Source organism: Bos taurus, chromosome 5, assembly GCF_002263795.3.
Source record: "Bos taurus isolate L1 Dominette 01449 registration number 42190680 breed Hereford chromosome 5, ARS-UCD2.0, whole genome shotgun sequence".
NCBI lineage: Eukaryota > Metazoa > Chordata > Mammalia > Artiodactyla > Bovidae > Bos > Bos taurus.
The window spans coordinates 38,178,367-38,204,083 of NC_037332.1; the positions used below are offsets into that span (position 1 = coordinate 38,178,367).

Below are 25,717 nucleotides of genomic sequence, written 5' to 3' on the forward strand. Positions count from 1 at the left end.
ATTGCCTACCATGAATACTTCAGGAATGACCAGATCACCATCTTCAAAGTTGTTGCCAAAAAACTGTCAGAGCTTTCCTTTGACTTTAGGATCCCTTTAGAAGGTGTGAAGTGAAGCTGAAAGTACTACAGAATATTTAGGCACTATAGCATGAGTCCCTTCTTCAGGGGATCTGGCCTGCCCTTGAGGGGATGAGGTTATGGGTCTATGAACTGGCTCATGGCTGGCAAGCGGCAGAGGGGCTATGAGAAATCAATGGTTATGGCAAGAATAAATATTGATACAAAGGTAATTATTTAAAAATCTTAAGTAGGAAAGAAAAGATTCAAAGCACTTCATATTCCTGCTCTCAATCTACCATTTCTTACATTCATCCCCTATCGTCTTCCCCAACCTGAACTTCCAATACTTTCCCTTCTCTCCCTGAATAAGACCCAGAGATCAAATGTCACTTGCTTTGGAAAGCACAGAAAGTAGGAGGACCTACAACTTTCCAAGCTATGCTAGGAACCAGGGTCACAAAGACAACACGTTTCCTGTACTCCAGAGGTTACTCTAAGGCTGTCGGATTTTATCCTGTAATTCTCTGAAACTCAAGATTCATAATTACACAATTATTGAGCACTACTGTATGCTCAATGGGGTTCCCAGGTGGCACAGTGGTAAAGAACCCACTTGCCAAAGCAGGAGATGGAAGAGACACAGATTTGATCCCTATGAGAAACCTATGGACAGAGGGGTCTGATTGATGGGTTCCAGTCCTTAGGGCTGCACAGAGTTGGACATGATTGGAGCGACTTAGCACACAGGCACGTGACTCAGTGCTCAATCTTACCTCACTTAACTGCTTTCTCAGACACGGAGATTCCCAAGTCACCAAAGTTAATATTATAGCTCCTCAACCCTCAAACATCCTCCATCCTGATGAGTAGTGTTGAGTAGGTGAACTGAACACTCAGAAGCAATCTTGCAGTAGAGAGCAATAAAAATCTACATTTAAGCAAAACACTTTACGCCAGTTTTTTTTTTTTTAAAGAAACGATCTAATTATTTAAAACTGGTTGCTTTATTTTGTACTTTTAAAGTTCACAAAAGCTTCACAATATCTGCTTTCCCCCTGTTGATCATCAAGGCTTTATGGTAAGACAAAACTTTATCACATCAATTGGGCATACTCAAAAACAATGGATAATTTACAAACAAATTTCTTTAATCAAGAACATTTTGCAACATACATACCCTGGCATGTATCTGAATTCATCTATCCTAAAATAAAACTTTAAAAAGCTTTAAAAATAAAACAAACAGATTTAACACTGACAAGCGCACCAGAATAATGCTGATGGCAAGTTATAAACAGCTGTGAAATGTTGAATGTAATTTGGGGAGAGGGGAAAAGAAAGTATCCACTGAACCTATATTTAAATGCATCTGTGAGTAAAATTTCTCTAGTTTAGTGAAGTTCAACAAAGTAAACAACTCCTTTGTCTCAAGGTAGTTGAGTCTCAGGTTTTATTTTTAAACTTGTGACATCTTGACTTGAGGAAATGAATCCTGGAATTAGAATATTTAAGAAGAAAAAATGGGTGTTAGAAACAAATCAGTACTTTCTTAATCTTTCTAATGTAGGTAACAGATAAAACTACTTTTCACATTAGGGAAGAATACCAAAGATGATACATAGGGTTTAGTTTTGACTTATGTACAATATCTAAATTCAAGGTGATCTCATATAGGAAACTTAATAAATTGTTGCCTTCAACTAGTTTTTTAACTTGTGAAATGGCATAATGCATATTTTGAGGCACACAGTACAGGATCCACTAAAATTATTTATACCGCTATTTCTACTTTTAATAGAATTTTTATCTACTCTGGTATAGCTCTTTAGATATAGTCAATAGAGGCCACTAAAAATAATGCCAAAATTCAACTGAGGAGAGAGTGGAATGGAAAAAGAATGGAAGGATAATGAAATTGGGTAGTAATAACAAATATTTTTAAAAGTTTCCAAACACATGCCACGAAATTACATATTTGGCTAAATGCCACCGGGCAGCTGGAAGTGATCAGGAAATGAGCGGAATCCCCTAATTGTCCCAGTTAGATTCTTAACTAACCCGTGATGTGGATGGCTCGCTCATGGATTGTTTACACAGGCTGCTTGGTGAAGGGTAGATGTGCTAGGCTTACAGCCTACTCTTTGTTTCATTCAAAAACACTTGTAGAGGGCTATGAGCCCCTAGAAGGGACAGCAGAACAAGAGTCTGTTGGATTACAAACAGAGATTAACAAAGGCATAATGTGTTTAATTATGGATATGTTACCAATCACTTTCTTTCTTGAGATGGGGAATATGCGCCTACAGATAAAATGAACTCCACTACTTCCCCCATATTCTAAATTTTTCTCTTTTGGTTAGAAATTTTTAAAGAAATCCAACTTTAAAATAGGCCTCATCTTTCATCTCCAATTTCCCAGTCTGTTAGTCTTTTGTGTGATAATATTTAAGACTCACACATCAGTGAGACTAGTCAGGCGTTTCAGGATTATTTTAACAGAAGACATTGAGTTCATTTACTTGGAAAACAGGATTTTATTATGAGGTGTCTTTTAGAGATTTAAATGCTCTATTTTATCACAATGAGAATTATCCTCAAAGCAAATATTTCCCAAGATACCAAAGTATTCAGTTTATTTGAATATACTTAAACATACTGAAAGTTACAAAGCCTAAGGTAAGCAAGCAACAAGTCAATAAAACACAACTCAGAATTGTAACATTTTCACATGGTATCACTGACTATGAAATGCAAAAAGTCTACAAATGTTTAAGTGGAATGTACTCTAACCTATAAATTACACTAGTGTGACCAAACAGATGATCACCTAACAATGGAAGACTGCAGGACATGTCCTGTAAGTACAGAAATCTTGGACTGCATTTTCAAGAAAGCTTGAAAAATTAACTGACCCATTGTTTTAGGATAGGGAAAAAAAAGATAAGTATGGATTAGAAGGCTCTACATGTAGATAAAAAAGATTCTAATTAAAATATCTTAAACAGACTATTTTAGATGTTTGATATTGGAAATATGGTCAACTATCATAAAGTATTTCTCTTCACAAAAATTCCATATATTAAGGATTTACACAATCCAGGGGGAAAAAATCTAGAAATTTTTTTTTTTGCCTGAGAAAGCAATCTAAAACGGCTCTCCAAAATCTTGACTAGAGGTGTCATACTCCGCAATAAAATGCTTGAGTTCTTCAACGCACCGCTCACCGATTTCATGTAAATTCTGTCTCAATGCAAACTGTATAGACTTTTCTAATGAAGGATCTTTTTCAATCAGCATTTTCACAACCATCCCAAAAGTTTCACAGTCTTGTCGGTAAACCTAGAAAGATAAATACACTGTGGTTACTAAGAATAATTAGCCAAACACTGAGCTGATTCAGTAGACAGAATTATGATACTGAAATCTAAAAGGGAGACACAAAACCTCTCACTCTGAGTAAACACTATTGCCAAAGGCCATTTAAACCACTCTCTCTCGAGATTTGCTGGCAAGTTGAATGAGCAGAAAAGCACTGATAGACCACATCACTGACTACAGAAGTCAGGCATAGCATTTGTCAAGCATAATGCAGTCTACCAATAGGACATAAGACTAGAAATGAGGACTAAGAACAAATACCAGCTAGGTAAGACATGCTGATAGCTTTATTCATTTACTTGTTTGGAAGAAATATGATTACAAGCCCCTAACTTCCGATTATTTGTTTGAATCATGACCGGGTGATAGATTCAACATTCTGTTTAGTATACAACAAACAACTATAAGAAGGCTGAAAGTATTTATCTGAAAAAAGCTTTTCAAGTTATAAATATCTGATATTTAAAATCACCAAGGCAGAGTTCAGATCAAAACAGTATGTTATACACACACGTTCATACATACACATGTGTACACACAGATGTATATATAGTATATGCATGTATACATGTCTATATATTTTCTACTTTAATGTATATATTTTAATATTTTATTTCAATGTGTATATATAATTTGTACCAATGGCAATCAAATATTATTTCCTGTCTAAAAACTGCTAATTTTTTTCCACATTAAACCTTAGTTTGCAGTCACAAAATGCATTTTAGATTTCTATGCTATTTTTCATACTCTGTAAATTCATATATTTAAAGAAAAATTAGTTAAGTCTCCATCAAAATTAAATACAAATTATCTGATTTAAAAGTACTGTTTTAATTTTAATTTTTCCAAATTTAACAAAAACAATCAACATGTTCATTCTCTGAAAAAGAATTTTATTCACTTTTTAAAACTGTAGAAGTGATTTGAGACATTGCTTCATTCATGACAGTTCTCATTCCTCAAACGATCACTGCTAGTCACGGTGATTGCTGCTGTATTTTTTAATGTCTGCAATATTTTTTTAATCCCTTAAAATAGCTATTTAAAGAAGAATATTTGTTTCTGCCTCTCAGTACTAGGTTGCCAAATTATACTAAATTCACTTCCGTGCTCTTGAAAATAATTCATAAGCCCCAAAGAATAAGTTCTTCAAATGACCCAGAAATTAAAATATATAAAATCCTCAGTTTGCCTTCTCCATCTCAATACTAAAACACACACACATTTTTTCTGAATAGTGAACGAAATTTACCCCTAATAGGCATTAAATTTAATTCGAATATTTAAACCAAATGTTTATTCCAGTTTATCTCAAGGTTTACATGACCCAGAATTAATATTACTGACTACTCTAATAAACCAACTTAGGAAACAGTATACCATCCGCATAATATTACATAGGATGTCAAGGCAATGGAGCACAGTAACTGGTCTAACAAACACAGAGGATCTAACCTAAGTCAAGCCAATGCAGTCCCCATGGGGGAAGTCAGAACCATGATGTGTTTTACAGTCTTAGTGGAGGTAAATTCCTTACCAAACCAGTCAACCCATATAATAACAGCATTCTAACATCAACCATTGGCCTCAGCAGACCACTTTGTGGGTGGCCTAAATTTTATAGGCGTCTTTATAGCAGATGTACTAGATGAGGATAAGGTTACACTGTGAATTAACCTGCAAATTCTTTAATGTAAATCTGCTGTTTTACCTATAACTGTAACTTTTCATTTAGCATATTTACAGAATATAAATGTAGTACAGATTTGCATATCAAAAGTAAAACCGTATTTAAAATGTGTTCATGCATTTATTTAAACTGCAAACTATTCTCACTCTGGAGACAATAAAAGCATTTAAAGGCTGTGTTTTATTTTTTGATTGTAAATCCTTTTTGAATTATTCGTTGAAAAGACAAATTTTTGTACATTAGCTGACAAGAACAATCAGAACTTCCCAAAGCAATGTAATTCTGTACCACAGGGTAAATTTTCTAAAAAGACTGCTTAAAATGCACTGGTTGGGCATTAGACAGGAAATCATTAGTTTTTTGTTAAAGGAAGGACCTCACCCTCCAAAGTTTTATAAATAAAATTCACAACAGTCAGAAACATATTTCCGAAATCTGTTCCACAGTAAACTCAGTCCCAAACAGGAAGGGTGTAGTTATCTGTGGAAGAGTTTGTTTGCTTGTGGTCCCAAGCTGGAAATGTATTAATAATCTTCAGACTTGATATCTACAGGCCACACAGGAAGATTTTTTGTTGTTGCTTTTTCTCTTGATTGGACCTCATCAAAATGGAAACAGGTTCAAGTTTGGGTGGGGCTCACATACACCGCACAGAAATGTAGTTAAATTTGCCAGCATAATGAAAACACTATCTAAATGTGGTTTCACACAGTATCTGACTATAGTTGTGTTAATAGCTGAAGGCTCATAAAGTGCTTCCAGGAATAAAAGGACATGATAAACTACCAAAACTTTTTACTATTAATTATGCTGTCCAGTGACTGAAGCAAGACTATTTGGCATAACAAACTCTGATATAAAACTTCTCTAAAATGTACAGCATTCTAGTCCTTACCTCTGTTCCCACAAAAAGAGAAACCAAAACTTAAGGCAAAATGAGTTGTTCGAATTTTCATCTCAGACAAACATCTTTAGGATATATATTACAGTTCCATAATAGTAGTTTGGTGGAATCATAGCAATTACACAGCCATTAGCCACAGGAAACTACTTGAATTTAGGTAAATATGTGTATACTTATCTTAGCACTTAATTTATAATTTATATTAATATTAGGAGGTAAATGAATAAACTGCAAAAGTCAGACACACACACAGCCTTAAAAGACTGAGGAATCAAAAACAATTCTTTTCTCTGTTGCTGATACCTCAAGATTCCACGTAATTTCCTTGATCTGAATTCATTTGGTTTAAAAGGATGTGTCCTGTTTCAGGAGAGACACATCCTAATGGTAAAGGTAAACACAGACTAGTAAAATACACCATAGAGGAGCTACTAGATGTGGAAGGTGACAGGGAAGCCAGAAAGAGCACAGAAGTGGCTCCAAGAGCAGGTATATCAAGTTCAAATCCAGACTCTACTACCGTGGTGAACTGAAGAACATCCTCCAACCCCACAGCCAAGATGTTCACATCCTAATTCCTGGAACCACGGATATGTTACCTCACATGGTACAGGAGACCTTACAGGTGTGTTTATATTAAGGATTTTGAGAAGGAGAGATTATCCTGGATTATCCAGGTAAATGCAATCACATACGTTCTTAAAAACAAAATGCAGAAAAAGAGGAAATGTGATCACAGAAACAGAAGTTGAGTGATGGCTTTTAAAGATATTCGTAGGGTACAAGGAGGGAGCTACCCTACCAGCCAAAGAGTACAGGTAGCCTCCAGAAACTGGAAAAGGCCAAGAAAGAGATTCTCCCTTGGAGTGTCCACAGTAAGTTCAGCCCTTGCAGAAATCTTAATGTGAATCTGATTGTACAGATTGTACAATTTGTACACAAATTGAATGTGTACAATGTGAAACTTGTACACATTCTTCTTAAGCTCACATGGAGCATGCATCAAGACAGACCACATTTCAGGCCATAAAACATGCCTTAGCAAATTTAAAAGAAGTATGCTCTCAGCCCACAGAGGAATTAAGCTAAAATTGCAAAGAAAGATAGCTAGAAAAATCCCCAAATATTTGGAGATTAAACAACGTATGTGCGTGCATGTTAAGACGTTTCAGTTGTGTCCAACTCTGCAATCCTATGGACTGTAGCCTGTCAGGCTCCTCTGTCCATGGGATTCTCCAGGCAAGAACACTGGAGTGGGTTGCCATACTCTCCTTCAGGGGATCTTCCCGACCCAGGGATTGAACTCGCATCACTTACATCTCCTGCGTTGGCAAGCAGGTTCTTTACCACTAGCGCTATCTGGGAAGCTCCATTAAACAACATACTGCTATTGATAAATAACACCCAAATCAAAGAAGTTGTCTCAACAGAAATTTAAAAATATGTTCAAAATATAACATCAGAATTTGTGAGATGTATCAAAAACAGTGCTCAGAGAAAACTTATAGCATTAAATGAATGTTAGCAAAGAAGATATAGAATAAATAATGTAATAAGCTACGATACTAGAAAAAGAAGAGCAAATTAAATGCAGAGTAGGAGAAATAATAAAAATTATAGCAGAGATCAATGAAATTAAGAAAAGAAAATTAGAAAATCAACAAAACCAAAAACTGGTTCTTTGAAAAGATTAATAGAATTGATAAACTTCTAGCCAGGCTAATTAAGAAAAAAAGAGCAAAGACACAAATTATTAATATCAAATTGAAATGGGGTCACCACTATTCACCTTTCAAGCATTTATAATAAAGGAATATTATGATAACTCTATGCCCACTAATTTGATAAATCAGATGAACCAATTTCTCGAAAAATAGTCTAGCAAAACTCAAACAAGAAAAAATACATAATCTAAATAGGCTTTTACTATGAAAGAAATTCAATTAACGATTAATAACTTCCAAAACAGAAAGCACTAAGCCCAACTGGTTTTGCTGATAAATTCAGTTCAGTTCAGTTCAGTCGCTCAGTCATGTCCGACTCTTTGTGACCCCATGAATCGCAGCACGCCAGGCCTCCCTGTCCATCACCAACTCCCGGAGTTCACTCAGACTCACGTCCATCAAGTCAGTGGTGCCATCCAGCCATCTCATCCTCTGTCGTCCCCTTCTCCTCCTGCCTCCAATCCCTCCCAGCATCAGAGTCTTTTCCAATGAGTCAACTCTTCGCATGAGGTGGCCAAAGTACTGGAGTTTCAGCTTTAGCATCATTCCTTCCAAAGAAATCTCAGGGCTGATCTCTTTCAGAATGGACTGGTTAGATCTCCTTGCAATCCAAGGGACTCTCAAGAGTCTTCTCCAACAGCACAGTTCAAAGGCATCAATTCTTTGGCGCTCAGCTTTCTTCACAGTCCAACTCTCACATCCATACATGACCACAGGAAAAACCATAGCCTTGACTAGACGGACCTTTGTTGGCAAAGTAATGTCTCTACTTTTCAATATGCTATCTAAGTTGGTCATAACTTTTCCAAGGAGTAAGTCTTTTAATTTCATGGCTGCAGTCACCATCTGCAGTGATTTTGGAGCTCCCCAAAAAATAAAGTCTGACACTGTTTCCCCATCTATTTCCCATGAAGTGATGGGACCAGATGCCATGATCTTCGTTTTCTGAATGCTGAGTTTTAAGCCAACTTTTTCACTCTCCTCTTTCACTTTCATCAAGAGGCTTTTTAGTTCCTCTTCACTTTCTGCCATAAGGGTGGTGTCATATCTGAGGTTATTGATATTTCTCCCGGCAATCTTGATTCCAGCTTGTGCTTCTTCAGCCCAGCATTTCTCATGATGTACTCTGCATATAAGTTAAATAAACAGGGTGACAATATACAGCCTTGACGAACTCCTTTTCCAATTTGGAACCACTCTGTTGTTCCATGTCCAGTTCTAACTGTTGCTTCCTGACCTGCATACAAATTTCTCAAGAGGCAGGTAAGGTGGTCTGGTATTCCCATCTCTTTCAGAATTTTCCACAGTTTATTGTGATCCACAAAGTCAAAGGCTTTGGCATAGTCAATAAAGCAGAAATAGATGTTTTTCTGGAACTCTCTTGCTTTTTCGATGATCCAGCGGATGTTGGCAATTTGGTCTCTGGTTCCTCTGCCTTTTCTAAAACCAGCTTGAACATCTGGAAGTTCATGGTTGACGTATTGCTGAAGCCTGGCTTGGAGAATTTTGAGCATTACTTTACTAGCGTGTGAGATGAATGCAATTGTGTGGTAGTTTGAGCATTCTTTGGCATTGCCTTTCTTTGGGATTGGAATAAAAACTGACCTTTTCCAGTCCTGTGGCCACTGCTGAGTTTTCCAAATTTGCTGGCAAATTGAGTGCAGCACTTTCACAGCATCATCTTTCAGGATTTGAAAGAGCTCAACCAGAATTCCATCACCTCCACTAGCTTTGTTCGTAGTGATGCTTTCTAAGGCCCACTTGACTTCACACTCCAGGATGTCTGGCTCTAGGTGAGTGATCACACCATCATGATTATCTGGGTTGTGAAGATCATACAGTTTTTCTGTGTATTCTTGCCACCTCTTCTTAATATCTTCTGCTTCAGTTAGGTCAATACCATTTCTGTCCTTTATTGAGCCCATCTTTGCATGAAATGTCCCCTTGGTATCTCTAATTTTCTTGAAGAGATCTCTAGTCTTTCCCATTCTGTTGTTTTCCTCTATTTCTTTGCATTGATCGCTGAGGAAGGCTTTCTTATCTCTCCTTGCTGTTCTTTGGAACTCTGCATTCAGATGCTTATTACCAAACATTAAAAGAGTGATGCCAATTCTTTATAATCAGTGCTAGTAAACAGAAGCAGAGGGAGCATTTCCTGGTGTTCTGTGAGGTCAGCATACCCTACTACCAAAACCAAAGCCATTACTAGAAGAAAAGTTACAAACCTGTATCTTTCATAAACATAGATACCAAAAAATTCTCAAACCCAAAATACAATGAAAAGAATTATACTTAACAACTGGGGCTTCCCTCATAGCTCAGTCAGTAAAGAATCATCCTGCAAAGCAGTAGGCCCAGGTATTCAATTCCTGGGTTGGGAAGATACCCTGAAGAAAGAAATGGCAACCCACTCCAGTATTCTTGCCTGGAAAATCCCCTGGGCAGAGGAGCCTGTCAGGCTACAGTCCATGGGGTCACAGGAGTGAGACATGATTTAGCAATTAAATCACCACCACCACCATACATAACAACCAAGTGGGATTTACTCCAGTTATGCAAGGTTGTTTCAACACCTGAAAATCAATTAATACAATCCATATTATGCTAGACAATGAAAAATATGCTAGAAAAGAAAAACCACATGATCATATCAATAGACGCAGAGAAGCATTTGAAAAAAATCCAACATTCATTTATAACAAAACTCTCTGTCCAACTAGGGATAAAGAACTTCCTCAACTTGATTTAAAAAAATATCTACAATAACCTTATTGCTAAATCATGGTAAGAAAATATAGTCCCTTCTCCCAAGACAGGAAATGAGGGTATCCCCTTTAAAAACTATTCAACAGTGTACCGAACACAGCTAATGCAATAAGACAAGAAAAGGTGTACCAATTATGAACAGAAAAATAAAACTCTCCTTGTTTGCAGGTGACACTGCTGTGTAGAAAATCCCAAACTGATCAAAAAATTAGTGGAACTAATAAGTAATTAGAGCAAAATTGTAGGACATAAGGTTAATACACAAATGTCAATTGCTTCCTATATACTAAAAATGAATGATTGTAATTTGAAATTAAAAACAACACAGCACTGAAAAAAGTTAGTATAAATCTAACAAAACAGATACATGATCTATATGAGAAAAACTATAAAGCACTAATGACATAAATCAAAGAAGATATAAATTTCAGCATACGTCATGTTATTGCACTTTGCTTTACTGTGCTTTGTTTGCAGTGTTTTTTAATAAACTGAATGTTTATGGCAACCTTGCACCAAGCAGGGCTACTGGCTCCTCTTTCCAAGAGCATTTGCTCACTGTGTCACATTTTAGTAATTCATACAATATTTCAAATCCTTCACCAACAAAAAGATTTAGGCTCACCAAAGGCTAGCATTTTTTAGCAATAAAGTATTTTTAATTAGCTAGGCACACTGTTTTTTATAGACATACGGCCACTGCACACTTAATAGACTATAACTTTTATATGCATTGGGAAACCAAAAAATTCATGTGACTTGCTTTATTATGATATCTGCTTTATTACAGCGGTTTGGAACTGAACCTGTGATATCTATGTAAATGTTTGTAAATGGAGATATAGTCTACATTCATGGATAAGAAAACTCACTATTGTTAAGATATCGGTTCTTCCCAACTTGATCTACAAATTCAACAGTCACTACACCAAAATCGCAACAAGTAATCTTGTGGATTATTGACAAACTGCTTCTAAAGTCTATATGGAAAGGCAAAAGATCCAGAATGGTCGACCCAGTATTAAAGAAAAACAACAAAGTCATAGAACTGACGCTCAACTTACTATAAAGCCACAGTAATCAAGACTGTACGGTATTATCAAAAGAACAAAGAGATCCGTTGTACAGAATAAAGAGGCCAGAAATAGATTCATACAAATTGCAACTGATCTTTGATAAGGGAGCAAAGGCAATTCAAAAAGAAAGACTAGTCATCTAATGGTGCTGGAGGAACTGACCGTTTATGTGCAAAATCTAGACAGAGATTAACTCACAATGGACTATAGACCTAAATGTAAAATACGGAACTATAATTCTTCTAGAAGATAAACAGAAGAAAAAATCTGGGTGATAACACCAAAAGTATATTCCAAGAAAGAAAAAATGGATTTCATTAAAATTAAAAATATCACTGGGATAGACAATGTTAAAAGAGCAAACAGACAAGTTACACACTGGGAGAAAAATCACTGCAAAGCATATATCCGACAAAATACTGGTATCCAAGATACACAAACAAATTCTTAAAACTCAATAATAAAAACAAGTCCAATTTTAAAAATGGGCAAAAGAGCCAAACCTAACCAAAGAAAACATTTAGATAGCAAATAAGCAAATGAAAAGATGTTCAAACATCGTATGTCATTAAGGGTACTGAAAATTAAAATAATGATGAAAGGAGATACCACTACACACCCATTAGAATTGTTAAAATCCCAAACAATGACAACCCCAATTTCTAGTGAGAATGCAGAGCAGTAGGAACTCTCATTCATTGCTGGTGGGAATGCAAAATGATACAAGCCACTTTGATTGACTACGAGACAATCACACAACTGAAAAACAAGCAAGGGAAAGTTACGACCTCCTGTGCCACAGCTTCAGTACGTACAGACCTAACTATGCTGTTGTAAGGACTGAGGTAATAAGGAGCACTCAGTATAGTGCCTGCTCTACAGGAAGCATTTAATGTATGTTAAAAATAGTGATGCTGATGATGGAAAAAGAAAAAACATTCTAGCTTTGTCTAGAGAAGGGAGTATTAGAAAATGGTATTATAACTTCTTTAATGTTTAACATCCAATTATATTTCTAACATCAATGACTATATTTAAAATTATATCATTAATGCTTTTATTTTGGTTTTAGTTTTATCTCAAGTCATCCTCCACTTTCTACTGACATTAACTATGTACACATTGAAAAAAAATCAACATGAAGACCACATTCACCATCTCAAGAACCAATTCTTTAAACATGAGGAGTTCGTGTTAGGAAAATATGGAGGAGGAAAATGAAACAGCATTTTGGAGAAATTCAATTGGCTTGGCATAGCTTAAAGCATGCTCACTCTCAAAGTAGGCCATGAAAAGCTTTCTTTTAAGGAGCTTAGATCTCAACCTGTAAACAGTTAGCAAACACATAAAAATCTACGAGCAGGAAAAGGTGAGAAGAAAGTGAAAGTTGCTCAGTCATATCTGACTCTTTGTGACCCCATGGACTATAAAGTCCATGGAATTCTCCAGGCCAGAATACTGGAGTGGGTAGCCTTTCCCTTCTCCAGTGAATCTTCCCAACCCAGGGATGGAACCCAAGTCTCCCACATTGCAGGTGGATTCTTTACCAGCTGAGCCTCAAGGGAAGCCCAAGAATACTGGAGTGGGTAGCTTATCCCTTCTTCAGTGTATCTTCCTGACCCAGGAATCAAACTGGGGTCTCTTGCATTGCAGGCGGAGTCTTTGTCAACTGAGCTATGAGGGAAGCTGGAAGTGGATCCTTTTGATACATCAAGGAAAGAATGGTTTAGGAATCAATGCTATGGGGTTCCTGAGAACTGGAACTATGAATGTCACATGATGTGTTAAAAAAAGATGAGATTAGAGGCTTCATTAAGAGTAATTAAGAAGCAATATGGATATAATAACATAAAAACTCATGGGTAGAAGGTTTTATTTCAACGGGGAGGGAACTAGGAATGGGAGATAAGGTCAGTACCTAATATGTAATTCAATTAAAGTGAAACTCACTTTAATTGAGTGCGTTAAAGTGAAACTCACTCATTCGCCTAGGACAACTCTTTGCGACCCCATGGACTATATAGTCCATGGAATCCTCCAGGCCAGAATACTAGAGTGGGCAGCCCTTCCCTTCTCCAAGGGATCTTCCTGACCCAGGAATCCAACCGGGATCTCCTGCATTGCAGGTGGATTCTTTATCAACTGAGCTATCAGGGAAGCCCAATATGTAATTTGAGGCACCTGTCAAAAGGAAGTGATGTACTGAGTCTAGCCCTTAGGAGAAGGAAACAGAGGAGGAAGAGAGATCTTATCTTCAGCACTAAAGCGAGCTGAGGCAAGGGGAGGACCTAGAAGAAAGGGTAAGTTCTTTCCTGCTCCAGTATCTGATAGAGTAGATATTCAGTAAATGTTGAATGAATAGTTAAGAGTCAGTTCTGAGAGAATGTATAATGCAAGAATGAAAAGACAGTCCAAAGTAGACACCTAAAAACATCAATATCAGTCATAAAGTGACAATAAGGAAGACTATGAATCAGGAGAGAATGAAGGAAAAGGTTTGCAAAATAAGGACAATCAATCAAATGTCAGAGAAAGATTGAAGAGGCTAACAGACAAAACATATTGATGGGACTTGGAAACGTGTGGAAATAGGTAACTGCAAGAGCAGTTTACTGGGATGGTAGAGATTATAGAGCTGTGCTGACTAATACAGTAGCCTCTAGCCATATGTGACTAAATTTTAATTAATTAAGTTAAAAATTCAGTTCCTCAGTTGCACTTTAATGGCTTTCATATCAGATAGTGCAAATATAAAACACTCCCATCATCACAGAAAATTCTACTAAGGAGTGTTATTACAGAGGACTGGGAAGTGAAAAAAGGGTAAGGTGACAAGTGTTGACCTGGTAAATTAATTAGTATATATTTGCAACTATTTTATCATTAAGGTGGAAATAAACAGTTACCACTTTTAAAGAAGAACTGTGAAATATAATTAGTACCTGTGAAATGTTGCATAATTTTTTATGAAATTCATATAAAAATATAAATTAAAAAAATAACTCCAATTGAGGCTTAATATACAAGGAAAATTCATAATGTCTAACGTGTTGGTGAGATTGGGAAAAACTGTTGACAGCATAATGATGTTAAATACTGGAGCAAATGTAAACCCTTTAATTTGGGTCTGTAGTAATGTAGAAAGTGTCAAAACTATTGCAATCTATGTTACTTCTTGTGCTATATTAATAGAAAAAGATATCTTTAAACATTCTCCTCAATGCTGCACTGGCTCTTAAAAACACAGCTCCAAAAAGAACACTGATGGTTGCTAAGAAATGCATTATGAACACATGGATTAGATCTTAACCACCTACATTCAATATGTGGGTACAATTATTACAGCCACATAAAAAAAAGTCCAAAATTAATGATAAAGTGGTTAAATGCTAAAAAACCTCAGCAATGAATGTTTGTTAATTCTCATCCATACATACAGATCAATTTATAAATTTATAGGGTTCAATCAAAGATTAATACTTAAATGATTTTTGTGTTACCCTTTCCAACTTATTGGTTCTTCCAATCATAATATACTCAACAGACAAAAATAAACAAAACAATTCCAGAGTCTACATCTTTCATTGATGCCAAATGCCAAAACCAGGTAGCGCTGAAAGTAAATACAGGAACTAGATAAATCTCAAATCAATAGATGTTTTTCTGGAACTCTTCCTTTTTCCATGACCCAGCAGATGCTGGCAATTTGATCTCTGGTTCCTCTGCCTTTTCTAAAACCAGCTTGAACATTTGGAAGTTCACAGGTCACGTATTGCTGAAGCCTGGCTTGGAGAATTTTGAGCATTACTTTACTAGCATGTGAGATGAGTGCAATTGTGCGGTAGTTTGAGCATTCTTTGGCATTGCCTTTATTTGGGATTGGAATGAAAACTGACCTTTCTGGTCCTGTGGCCACTGCTGAGTTTTCCAAATTTGCTGGCATATTGAACGCAGCACTTTCACAGCATCGTCTTCCAGGATTTGAAATAGCTCAACTGGAATTCCATCACCTCCACTAGCTTTGTTCGTAGTGATGCTTTCTAAGGCCCACTTGATTTCACATTCCAGGATGTCTGGCTCTAGGTAAGTGATCACACCATCGTGATTATCTGGGTCGTGAAGATCTTTTTTGTACAGTTCTTCTGTGTATTCTTGCCACCTCTTCTTAATATCTTCTGCTTCTGTTAGGTCCCTACCATTTCTGTCCTTTATCGAGCCCATCTTTGCATGAAATGTTCCCTTGGTATCTCTAATCTCCTTGAAGAGATCTCTAGTCTTTCCCATTCTGTTTTTTTCCTCTATTTCTTTGCATTGATCGCTGAGGAAGGCTTTCTTATCTCTTCTTGGTATTCTTTGGAACTCTGCATTCAGATGCTTATATCTTTCCTTTTCTCCTTTACTTTTTGCTTCTCTTCTTTTCACAGCTATTTGTAAGGCCTCCCCAGACAGCCATTTTGCTTTTTTGCATTTCTTTTCCATGGGGATGGTCTTGATCCCTGTCTCCTGTACAATGTCACGAACCTCCGTCCATAGTTCATCAAGCACTCTTATCTATCAGATATAGTACCTTAAATCTATTTCTCACTTCCACTGTATAATCATAAGGAATTTGATTTAGGTCATACCTGAATGGTCTAGTGGTTTTCCCTACTTTCTTCAATTTAAGTCTGAATTTGGCAATAAAGAGTTCATGATCTGAGCCACAATCAGCTCCCAGTCTTGTTTTTGCTGATTGTATAGAGCTCCATCTTTGACCGCGCAGAAGCACGCCAGCTGTGACAGACTGCACAGAAGCATGGCTGAGAGGAGCTTCCCCTCACCCAAGGTCAGGGGCTGCGGCTGAGAGGAGCTACCCCACGCCCGAGGTCAGGGGAGGCAGCCGAGAGGAGCAACCCCATGTCTAAGGAGTGGCGGCTGTGTGGGCGCAGGAGGGCTGAGAGGAGCTACTCCACGTTCAAGGTCAGGAGGGGCAGCGTGAGGAGATACCCCTCATCCAAGGTAAAAGACCAGTACGTGCGCTTTGCTGGAGTGGCTGTGAAGAGATACTCCACGTACAAGGTAAGAGAAACCCAAGTAAGACCGTAGATGTTGAGAGAGGCATCAGAGGGCAGACACACTGAAACCATAATCACAGAAAACTAGTCAATCTAATCACACGGACCACAGCCTTGTCTAACTCAATGAAACTAAGCCAATGTTCACAGCAGCACTATTTACAATAGACAAGACACAGAAGCAATGTCCATTCAACAGATGACTGGATAAAGAAGATGTGATAGATATCCACAATGGAATACTACTCAGCCATAAAAAATCATGAAATATCGCCATTTGCAGCAACATGGATGGACCTAGAGATTATCAATCATACCGAGAGAAGTAAATCACACAAAGACAGATGTGGTATTACTTACATGTGGAATCTAAAAAGTAATACAAATGAAGTTACTTACAAAACAGAAACAGACTCACAGACAAAGAAAACAAGCTTATGGTTTCCAAACGTGACGGAGAAGCTGGTGAGGGATAAATTATTAGTTTGAGGTTAACACACCACGATATATAAAGTAGATAAACAATAAGGATTTACTCTATTGCATAGGAAACTACATTCAATCTTGTAATAATCTACAATGGAAAAGAATCTGAAAAAATACATGTATATACCTGAATCACTTTGCTGTATATCTGAAACTGATTTAAAATATTATATTTTAAATCAATTATACTTCAGAAAAAGAGCTGGTTATGCTGTACTATAGTCTATTAAGTGTGCAATAGTATTATGTTTAAAAAAATGTATATATTAATTTAAAAATGTTGTTTCTAAAAAATGCTAACCCTCACCTGAGCTTTCAGTAAGTCATCTTTTTGCCACAGTGACAACAAAAATCACAAATCACCATAGCAAATTCAATAATAATAAAAAGTTTGAAATACTGTGAGAATTACTAAAATGTGGCACAGAGATATAATGCGACCAAATGTTGGAAAAATGGTGCCAGTGGGCTTGCTAGATGCAGGGTTGCCACAAATCTTTAATTCATAAAAAACGCAGTATCTGCAAAATCCAATACAGCAAAGCACAATAAAAAGGTATGTCTTTATCAGATCAGATCAGATCAGATCAGTCGCTCAGCCGTGTCCGACTCTTTGCGACCCCATGAATCGCAGCACGCCAGGCCTCCCTGTCCATCACCAACTCCCGGAGTTCACTCAGACTCATGTCCATCGAGTCAGTGATGCCATCCAGCCATCTCATCCTCTGTCTTTATCGTAAATGCCAAAAGACAAATACGAAATGTTATTTATAACAATTCTAAAGAAAAAATAATAATGAGTGGAGAAGGGGTGGATTAATGGTGCTTAGAATGCTGGCTATTTCAGGAATTTTGGAAGACTGCAAACAAAAAAGCATAGTAAGGTTAAAGAAGACTGAATCTTGGAAGATGGTAAAGATTTGGAAAAGACAGCTCCTGGATAGGCTGGAATCAAATGAAGCTAGATCTAAACAGATTGGACTTTTAATAGCTTATGACTGGCCAATGGTTTAGCTCCTCCTTGGACTTAAAATAACTTATATTGGTGACGTTTTCTTCTTAATCAACAGACAACAAACCAACCTCTGAAGACTGCTGATCAGAGAAAAATGATGGATTCATTACTAATGTCCCCTTCAAACCTGATTCAGTAGACCAGGAAAAGTCATTTGGTGCTCAATGTCAGTAACAGTTTGAGAAAAATTCTAAGATTCAAAACATTTTATAAAAAGGTTAAATCTAAAGAAAATTAGTCATAATGAAGATAAAAGGCAATCAAATAAAATAGGTTTAAAAATTCCAGTTGCTGAGAAAATGTTAACAATAAGCATTTTGCAAAATGACAAAACTGGTAGCTTTTAATATTTTCATGTCTAAAAACAATAAAAACTCTTTAATAAAGGCAGGGAGAGATAGGTTCAATGCACACATTTTCCCAAGTTGATGTTTAAAACATTCATCACAATGAAACAGATCAGAGGTTAAAATGACAAGTCAGCTCCTTACAAGAAACCTGTCACTTATTATTTCCCTTGTATTTACCTTGAATGAAAAAAGAAAAATCAGGTTAAAGTGTAAAATTTCTCATGTACATACTGAGATAATTATTTTTAACACATAGCTATTTGTTATAAAAAATTATTATATTGCTGAAAATTAAATGAAGCTAATGAGTATACAACCAAAAGAAAAATCTGACATATAGTTTAAGTTGGTGTTATCAAAGAAGATTTATTTTCATTAAGATTACTTTCAAATAAATCTTTTTAGAAATCAATAGATTTAAAATTTTTCATGAGGTTAGTCTAATTCTCAAATGATTTAACATTATCAATCAGAAAAGTATGAAGTCCTGCCCTACAAAAGGTCATATTTAGATTTGAATAAGGCTATAAAGAAAACTGAGTGCCAAAGAATTGATGCTTTTGAACTGTGGTGCTGGAGAAGACTCTTGAGAGTCCCTTGGACTGCAAGGAGATCCAACCAGTCCATCCTAAAGGTGATCAAAGAGTATTCACTGGAAGGACTGATGCTGAAGTTGAAACTCCAATACTTTGGCCACCTGATGCAAAGAACTGACTCAATTAGAAAAGACCCTGATGCTGGGAAAGACTGAAGGCGGGAGAAAAGGGGATGACAGAGGATGAGATGGCTGGATGGCATCACCGACTCAAGGGATATAATTTTGAGTAGGCTCCAGGAAATGATGATGGACTGGGAAGCCTGGCATGCTGCAGTCCATGGGGTTGCAAAGAGTTGGGCACGACTGAGCGAATGAACTGAACTAAACTGAAAAGAAAGTAAACAGCAGTAGCCTGTTCCATAAATGAAAAATCTTACATTGGTTTGAGATATAAGAGGAGCAACCTCCATCCACCCAATAACCCTCTGACAGGAGAAACTGTCAGGAGTGACTAAGCAGGAAGCAGCTTAGCTACTTCATGACCCATCTTCCTCACTCCATTCCTCCTGATTCCTGTCTTATAAAGGAGATTGGAGAGAATCCAAAAGTAAGGTTGTTTTAACCTTGTAAAAATATGGAAGAATGGCTCAGAACCTAAAAGTATTAAGTTACTGAGCCCATCACTGAGTCATCAGGAAGGGCTCTTGCTACACTGCAGGAAGAATTTTAAGAAAATGAGGAGGAAATGTAAGTAAAGGTCTCCAAGGCTAGAAATAGTGATGGGTTACAATTCTAAAGGATATTTTTGTTTGTTTAAATGTAATAGCATTTGGAAATTACTGGCACATTAGAAACATTAAGTCACTAACATCTTCATATAGGTTTTTACATTATTTTATGTACCAGGACTATCCTCATATCCTCATTTTACAAAAATATTGAAGCAGAGAAACTGAAGTTCAGCTGCAAGAAGTGTGATTAACATTCACAGCCTAGTTTTCTAACTTAACCCTTACAATACAGCTGCTATAACCCCCGAGAATTATTTAAATCCAAAAATAGAAATAAAGTCATGACTGAGACTAAATCTTTGGCAAAGACAAATTAATTCACTTGATTTTGAAGAGTGGTGTAAAGAAAGATGATCAGCCTTCCAAGGCCATGATCCTAACTATTATACTTAAGGAAGTGAGATGTTATTCCTATGTGTGTGCTTCATGTCTAATGCTCTAGAAGTCATTCCCCTGGAGCAATCTGAAACTTGGGTGATTTCTCCATGACAGCTTCAAAGATGTCCCTGAGATAAACTTAGGAAAAGTAAACAAGTCAGATCAGCCACCTTCCCCGTGGTGAGAAAAAGCACGACTGTTCTGTAAACTACTTATGCTGTTGGCGTAAAGAGCACTTTATGGCTGAAATGGGACATTTTCAATGAATTCTACAGGGGAGGCTAGTTCTTCTCTAGCTTCTTTGCCAGGTGATTCAGTGAATCTTTTTTGCTAGATGATTCACTCTACCATTCCATTTCTTTCAACATTAAAATTCTATATTGTGAAGTTGATTTTAAGGGAAATTAATTTTTCCTACTATGAAATTTCCCCATGCCTCACACTGAAAAATTAAGTTATGCTTCAGTATACATGTGCTATTGTGCTACTTTTTCTTTTCCTCTGCTTTCTGTGATATTAGTTTAAACATTTTGTATGTAATGCAGTTTAGAAAGCTTTCATTTTTGTTAGAGTATCAAGGTATCGTGAATTGTCAACTCAAGACAAGAAGTCCTTGCTACTAATTTTGGGAGACTTAAAATGCCAAAGTCGCTTTTTAGTGAAGATGATGGGAGTGGAGTTATTAAGAGGTCACTGAGCCAGAAAGTGCCAGTGAAAGGGTAGGAAACAATAAAGGTGGTCAGGATTAACTGTAACTCCAGTACATAGGCAGCTTCAGCAGTTTCTGCTTAGCTGTGCCTTCCCCACCCCGACTCTGAGAGAGGCCTCTGACAGCTATATTTATATTATATTCCAATTGAAAAATACATATTTATAAAATAGAATTTAAGAGATTTTGGTGATAAAGACAAATCCCAGGGTTTACTAGATTATGAATCAGGTTTAGGAGGCTGCACTGCCAAGGAATACAGGAAAAGTGGATAGCTGGTGGGGAGAAAGGAATGAGGAGAAAGAAGGGAAATTAAGGAAGACATTACCTGTGGCCTTCCAGTTCCAGGCTCTAAAACCTGGTTTTGCCCTCTTTCATGAGAAATCCTCATAAACTTTCAATACTTCTCCTTTACTTGCTAAAGGTAGTTCTGAGTGGGTTTTATATTGTAACCAAAAGGAACTTTCTCCAACTATCTAGCATGATAGCCTGCTACAATGTAGTAGATGTCAGCGGGCCTCTGGGCTGGGGTGACAAGCAGGGAGCAGCAAAGACCTGCAGTGCTTTCACACTGGCAAGAGTGCCAAGGTGATGGCAGAAATCTATCTTTTCTTTAATGCAATCGCAAACCTCTCTAAGGTGCTTGCTTCACAAGGCTTTAACCAACATAGCTGAAAATAGGCTATACTGTTTCATGGTGAAAGCTAAAACAACTTTCATCAATCCTTGGAGTTTCCAGTGAAAATAAAACTTTTTGTTTCTCCTACTTTTTAGTATCTGCTTTCAACTCATCATATGCAAATGTAAGAAACAGAATATTATCCGTCTACTTAATTGTACTTCTACCAGAAAGTTTTACAATTAGATCACATATAGTACCACCCTGAATACTTCTAAGATGTGGGGCTTTCTTCCCTTTCTACTAGAAAGGAATTTTTCATAACTAACACAAATAGCACAGCTTCATTTTAAAAATAGGAATTATAATATCAGGTATATTAAAAAGTAAGTTAAAATCATTGAGTGTTTAAAACAACTCATTATTTTACTATTATCTCTGAAGGTATCTATGTTATGTACAGTGGGAAAAGTCCATAAATCTCATTACATATGGATGGAAATACATATTTTAACAGTCTTTCTAAAAATATTTTATACTCCATACATTTAATAGCAAAGTTTACAGAATAATTGGCATATAATTCAAAATTAGTCTTGATGTGTCTATTTGATATTATAAATAAAACTACTAATGTCTTCTTAAATGATACTGAAATACTTTCCAAGAATGAGACATACTTACAACAATACTGTGCACAAAAATGAACACATACATACTAGAACAATGATGCAGTCATCATTGTATCAACCAATTAGACTGCTACTTCCATTTTATGCCGATAAAGACCATGTGTTAATCACTAAGTATGATGTTATTAAATTTTTTAAAATGAGATGTAAATCTGATCCTCAAAAAGCCTTTTTGAAGATGTAACAGCTACAGCCAAGGATTTGAGTTAGGAATCCATTCAAATGAATCTTCTAATTTTCACGGATACTTTAAGGTAAGTTGCTATTACAGAGGCTTCCCTGGTAGCTCAGACAGTGAAGAATCTGCCTGTAATGCAGGAGACCTGGGTTCAATCCCTGGGTTGGGAAGATCCCCTGGAGAAGGGAACAGCTACCCACTACAGAATTCTGGTAGTCCATGGGGGTGCACATATTTCTATTTATTTGAAACTATGAGGAGGTCATAGCAAACACCCTCTTCCAACAACACAAGAGAAGACTCTACAGATGGACATCACCAAATGGTCTATACCAAACTCAGATCGATTATATTCTTTGCAGCCGAAGATGGAGAAGCTCTATACAGTCAGCAAAAATAAGACCAGGAGTTGACTGTGACTCATATCATGAACTCCTTATTGCAAAATTCAAACTAAATTGAAGAAAGTAGGAAAACCACTAGACCATTCAGGTATGACATAAATCAAATCCCTTATGGCTGTACAGTAGAAGTGACAAATAGATTCAAGGGATTACATCTGATAGAGTGCCTAAAGAAATATGGACAGAGGTTCATAATACTGTACAGAAGGTGGGGATCAAAACCATCCCTAAGAAGAAACGCAAAAAGGCAAAATGGTTGTCTGAGGAGGCCTTACAAATAGTTGAGAAAAGAAGAGAAATGAAAGGCAAAGGAGAAAAGGAAAGCTATAGCCATCTGAATGCAGAGTTCCAAAGAATAGCAAGGAGAGATAAGAAAGCCTTCCTAAGTGATCAATGCAAAGAAACAGCGGAAAACAACAGAATGGAAAGACTCCAGATCTCTTTAAAAAAATCAGAGATACCAAGGTAACATTTCATGCAAAGATGGGCACAATTAAGGACAGAAATGGTATGGACCTAACAGAACCAGAAGAAGAGGTAGCAAGAATACACAGAAGAACTATACAAAAAAGATCTTCATGACCCAGATAACCACAATGATGTGATCACTCAACTAGAGCCAGACATCCTGGAATGAAAAATCAAGTGGGCCTTGGGAAGCATCACTATGAACAAAGCTAGTGGAGATGATGCAATTCCAGTTGAGCTATTTCAAATCCTGAAAGATGGTGCTGTGAAAGTGCTGAATTCAATATGCCAACAAATTTGGAAAACAGCAGCGGCCTCAGGGCTGGAAAAGGTCAGTTTTCATTCCAATCTCAAAGAAAGGCAAAATTACACTCATCTCACACACTAGCAAAGTAATACTCAAAATTCTCCAAGCGAGGCTCCAACAGTATGTACACTGACAACTTGCAGATGTTCAAGCTGGATTTAGAAAAGGCAGAGGAACCAGAGATCAAATTGTCAACATCCACCGGATCCTACAAAAGCAAGAGAATTCCAGAAAAACATCTACTTCTGCTTCACTGACTACACCAAAGCCTTTGACTGTGAGGATCACAACAAATTGTGGGAAATTCTTTAAGAGATGGGAATACCAGACCACCTTACCTGCCTCCTGAGGAATCTGCATGCAGGTCAAGAAGCAACAGTTAGAACCGGACATGGAACAACAGACGGGTTCCAAATTGGGAAAGGAGTATGTCAAGTTTGTATATTGTCACCCTGCTTACTTAACTTCTATGCAGAGTACATCATGCGAAATGCCAGGCTGGATGAAGCACAAGCTGGAATCAAGATTGCTGGGAGAAATATCAATAACCTCAGACATGCAGATGACACTACCCTTATGGCAGAAAGCAAAGAGGAACTAAAGAGCTTCTTGAGGAAAGTGAAAGAGGACAGTGAAAAACTTGGCTTAAAGCTCAACATTCAAAGAGAAAGGTAATGGCATCCAGTCCCATTACTTCAAGGCAAACGGGAAAACAATGGAAACAGTGACAGACTTAATTTTCTTGGGCTCCAGAATCACTGCAGATGGTGACTGCAGCCACGAAATTAAAAGACACTTGCTCCTTGAAAGAAAAGCTATGACCAACCTAGACAGCATATTAAAAAGCAGAGACATTACTTTGCCAACAAAGGTCCATCTAGTCAAAGCTATGGTTTTTCCAGTAGTCATGTATGGATGTGAGAGTTAGACCATAAAAAAAGCTAACTGCCAAAGAACTCATGCTTTTGAACTGTGGTTTGAAACAGACTCTTGAGAGTCTCTTGGACTGCAAGGAGATCAAACCAGTTAATCGTAAAGGAAATCAGTCCTGAATATTCATTGGAAGGATTGATGCTGAAACTGAATCTCCAATACTTTGGCCATCTGATGTGAAGAACTGACTCATTAGAAATGACCCGGATGCTGGAAAAGATTGAAAGCAGGAGGAGAAGGGGACGACAGAAGATGAGATGGTTGGACTCAGAGAGTAGTTTAAGCAAGCTCCGGGATGGCGATGGACAGGGAAGCCTGCTGTGCCGTAGTCCATAGGGTTGCACAGAGTCGGACATGTCAGTGACTGAACTGAACTGATGAAGATAAAAATGAAGCACTGTAACTGTACTTTCAAATTAATAATGTTTTTTTAGCTGCCCAAATCACTAAGATAGGAGTGATCAGTATATTTTAGGGAAGAACAACAGGAAAAACCAGAAATTAAATCTTTGTTTGGATTAGCAGCATTGAATACTTAATTGCTTCAGATAAAATAATGGTCAAATGGCTGGCTACCTTACCACAAGAGCCAAAAGAAACAGGAGGCTGTGGTTTCCCCTTTATCCTTACTTCATTCAAGATTATCATGTGCTCATGTAGATACAACATAGACAGAACATTTTCATATAAACACATCCAAGAAAAATTCATTAAACCATTTCTTTCCTTGCACATATTTTCAGTGTCCTATTGTCAATAAAAAGCATAAACATCAAAATGTGGCTTCACTCTCTCAGGGTTCAGTGTACACACTTCATGTTATAGTAATTAATAGGCCAGAAATTATTTTTGATGGTTAGGACTTGGTTTTCTGAGAAAACACAAAATCATCTGTGAAAATTAATTGCTAAAATAGTCTACTGTTAAAAAGGACTGCTTACATGCTTTCAGAGGTACCATAATCCTGAAATCTAACTCTGTTATACATCTCCTTATTTCTTGGTTTTGCTGTTTCTATTTATTGTAAACTTTCTTGCTCACAGAAGTCATCATCCTATTGGCTTCCAAGACCTGATTCAAATAAATTCTTTAATAAAATCTTAGCTACTAAAATATTCTTATCATTTACCAAAAATACCATCCACCATACATTTTTCAGGATTTTATCTGTTCTCATATGCCACTTGGATTT

The 25,717-nt window shown here is 36.9% G+C and overlaps 1 protein-coding gene across 15 annotated transcripts in view; it reads right to left on the reverse strand.

Annotated features, from left to right (window-relative positions):
• Positions 1-1,047: 1,047 nt before the first annotated feature.
• Positions 1,048-25,717, reverse strand: part of PPHLN1 (periphilin 1) — a 175,190-nt gene continuing 150,520 nt past the window's right edge. For 13 of the 15 annotated variants that reach the window (XM_005206425.5, XM_024991876.2, XM_005206423.5 and 10 more), the window contains one exon: positions 1,048-3,401. In XM_005206425.5, the coding sequence (XP_005206482.1) occupies positions 3,207-3,401 (195 nt within the window). In that variant the 3' untranslated portion in view covers positions 1,048-3,206. The remainder of the gene's footprint in view (positions 3,402-25,717) is intronic. The other 2 variants (NM_001075972.1, XM_059886514.1) reach the window with 2 other exon arrangements.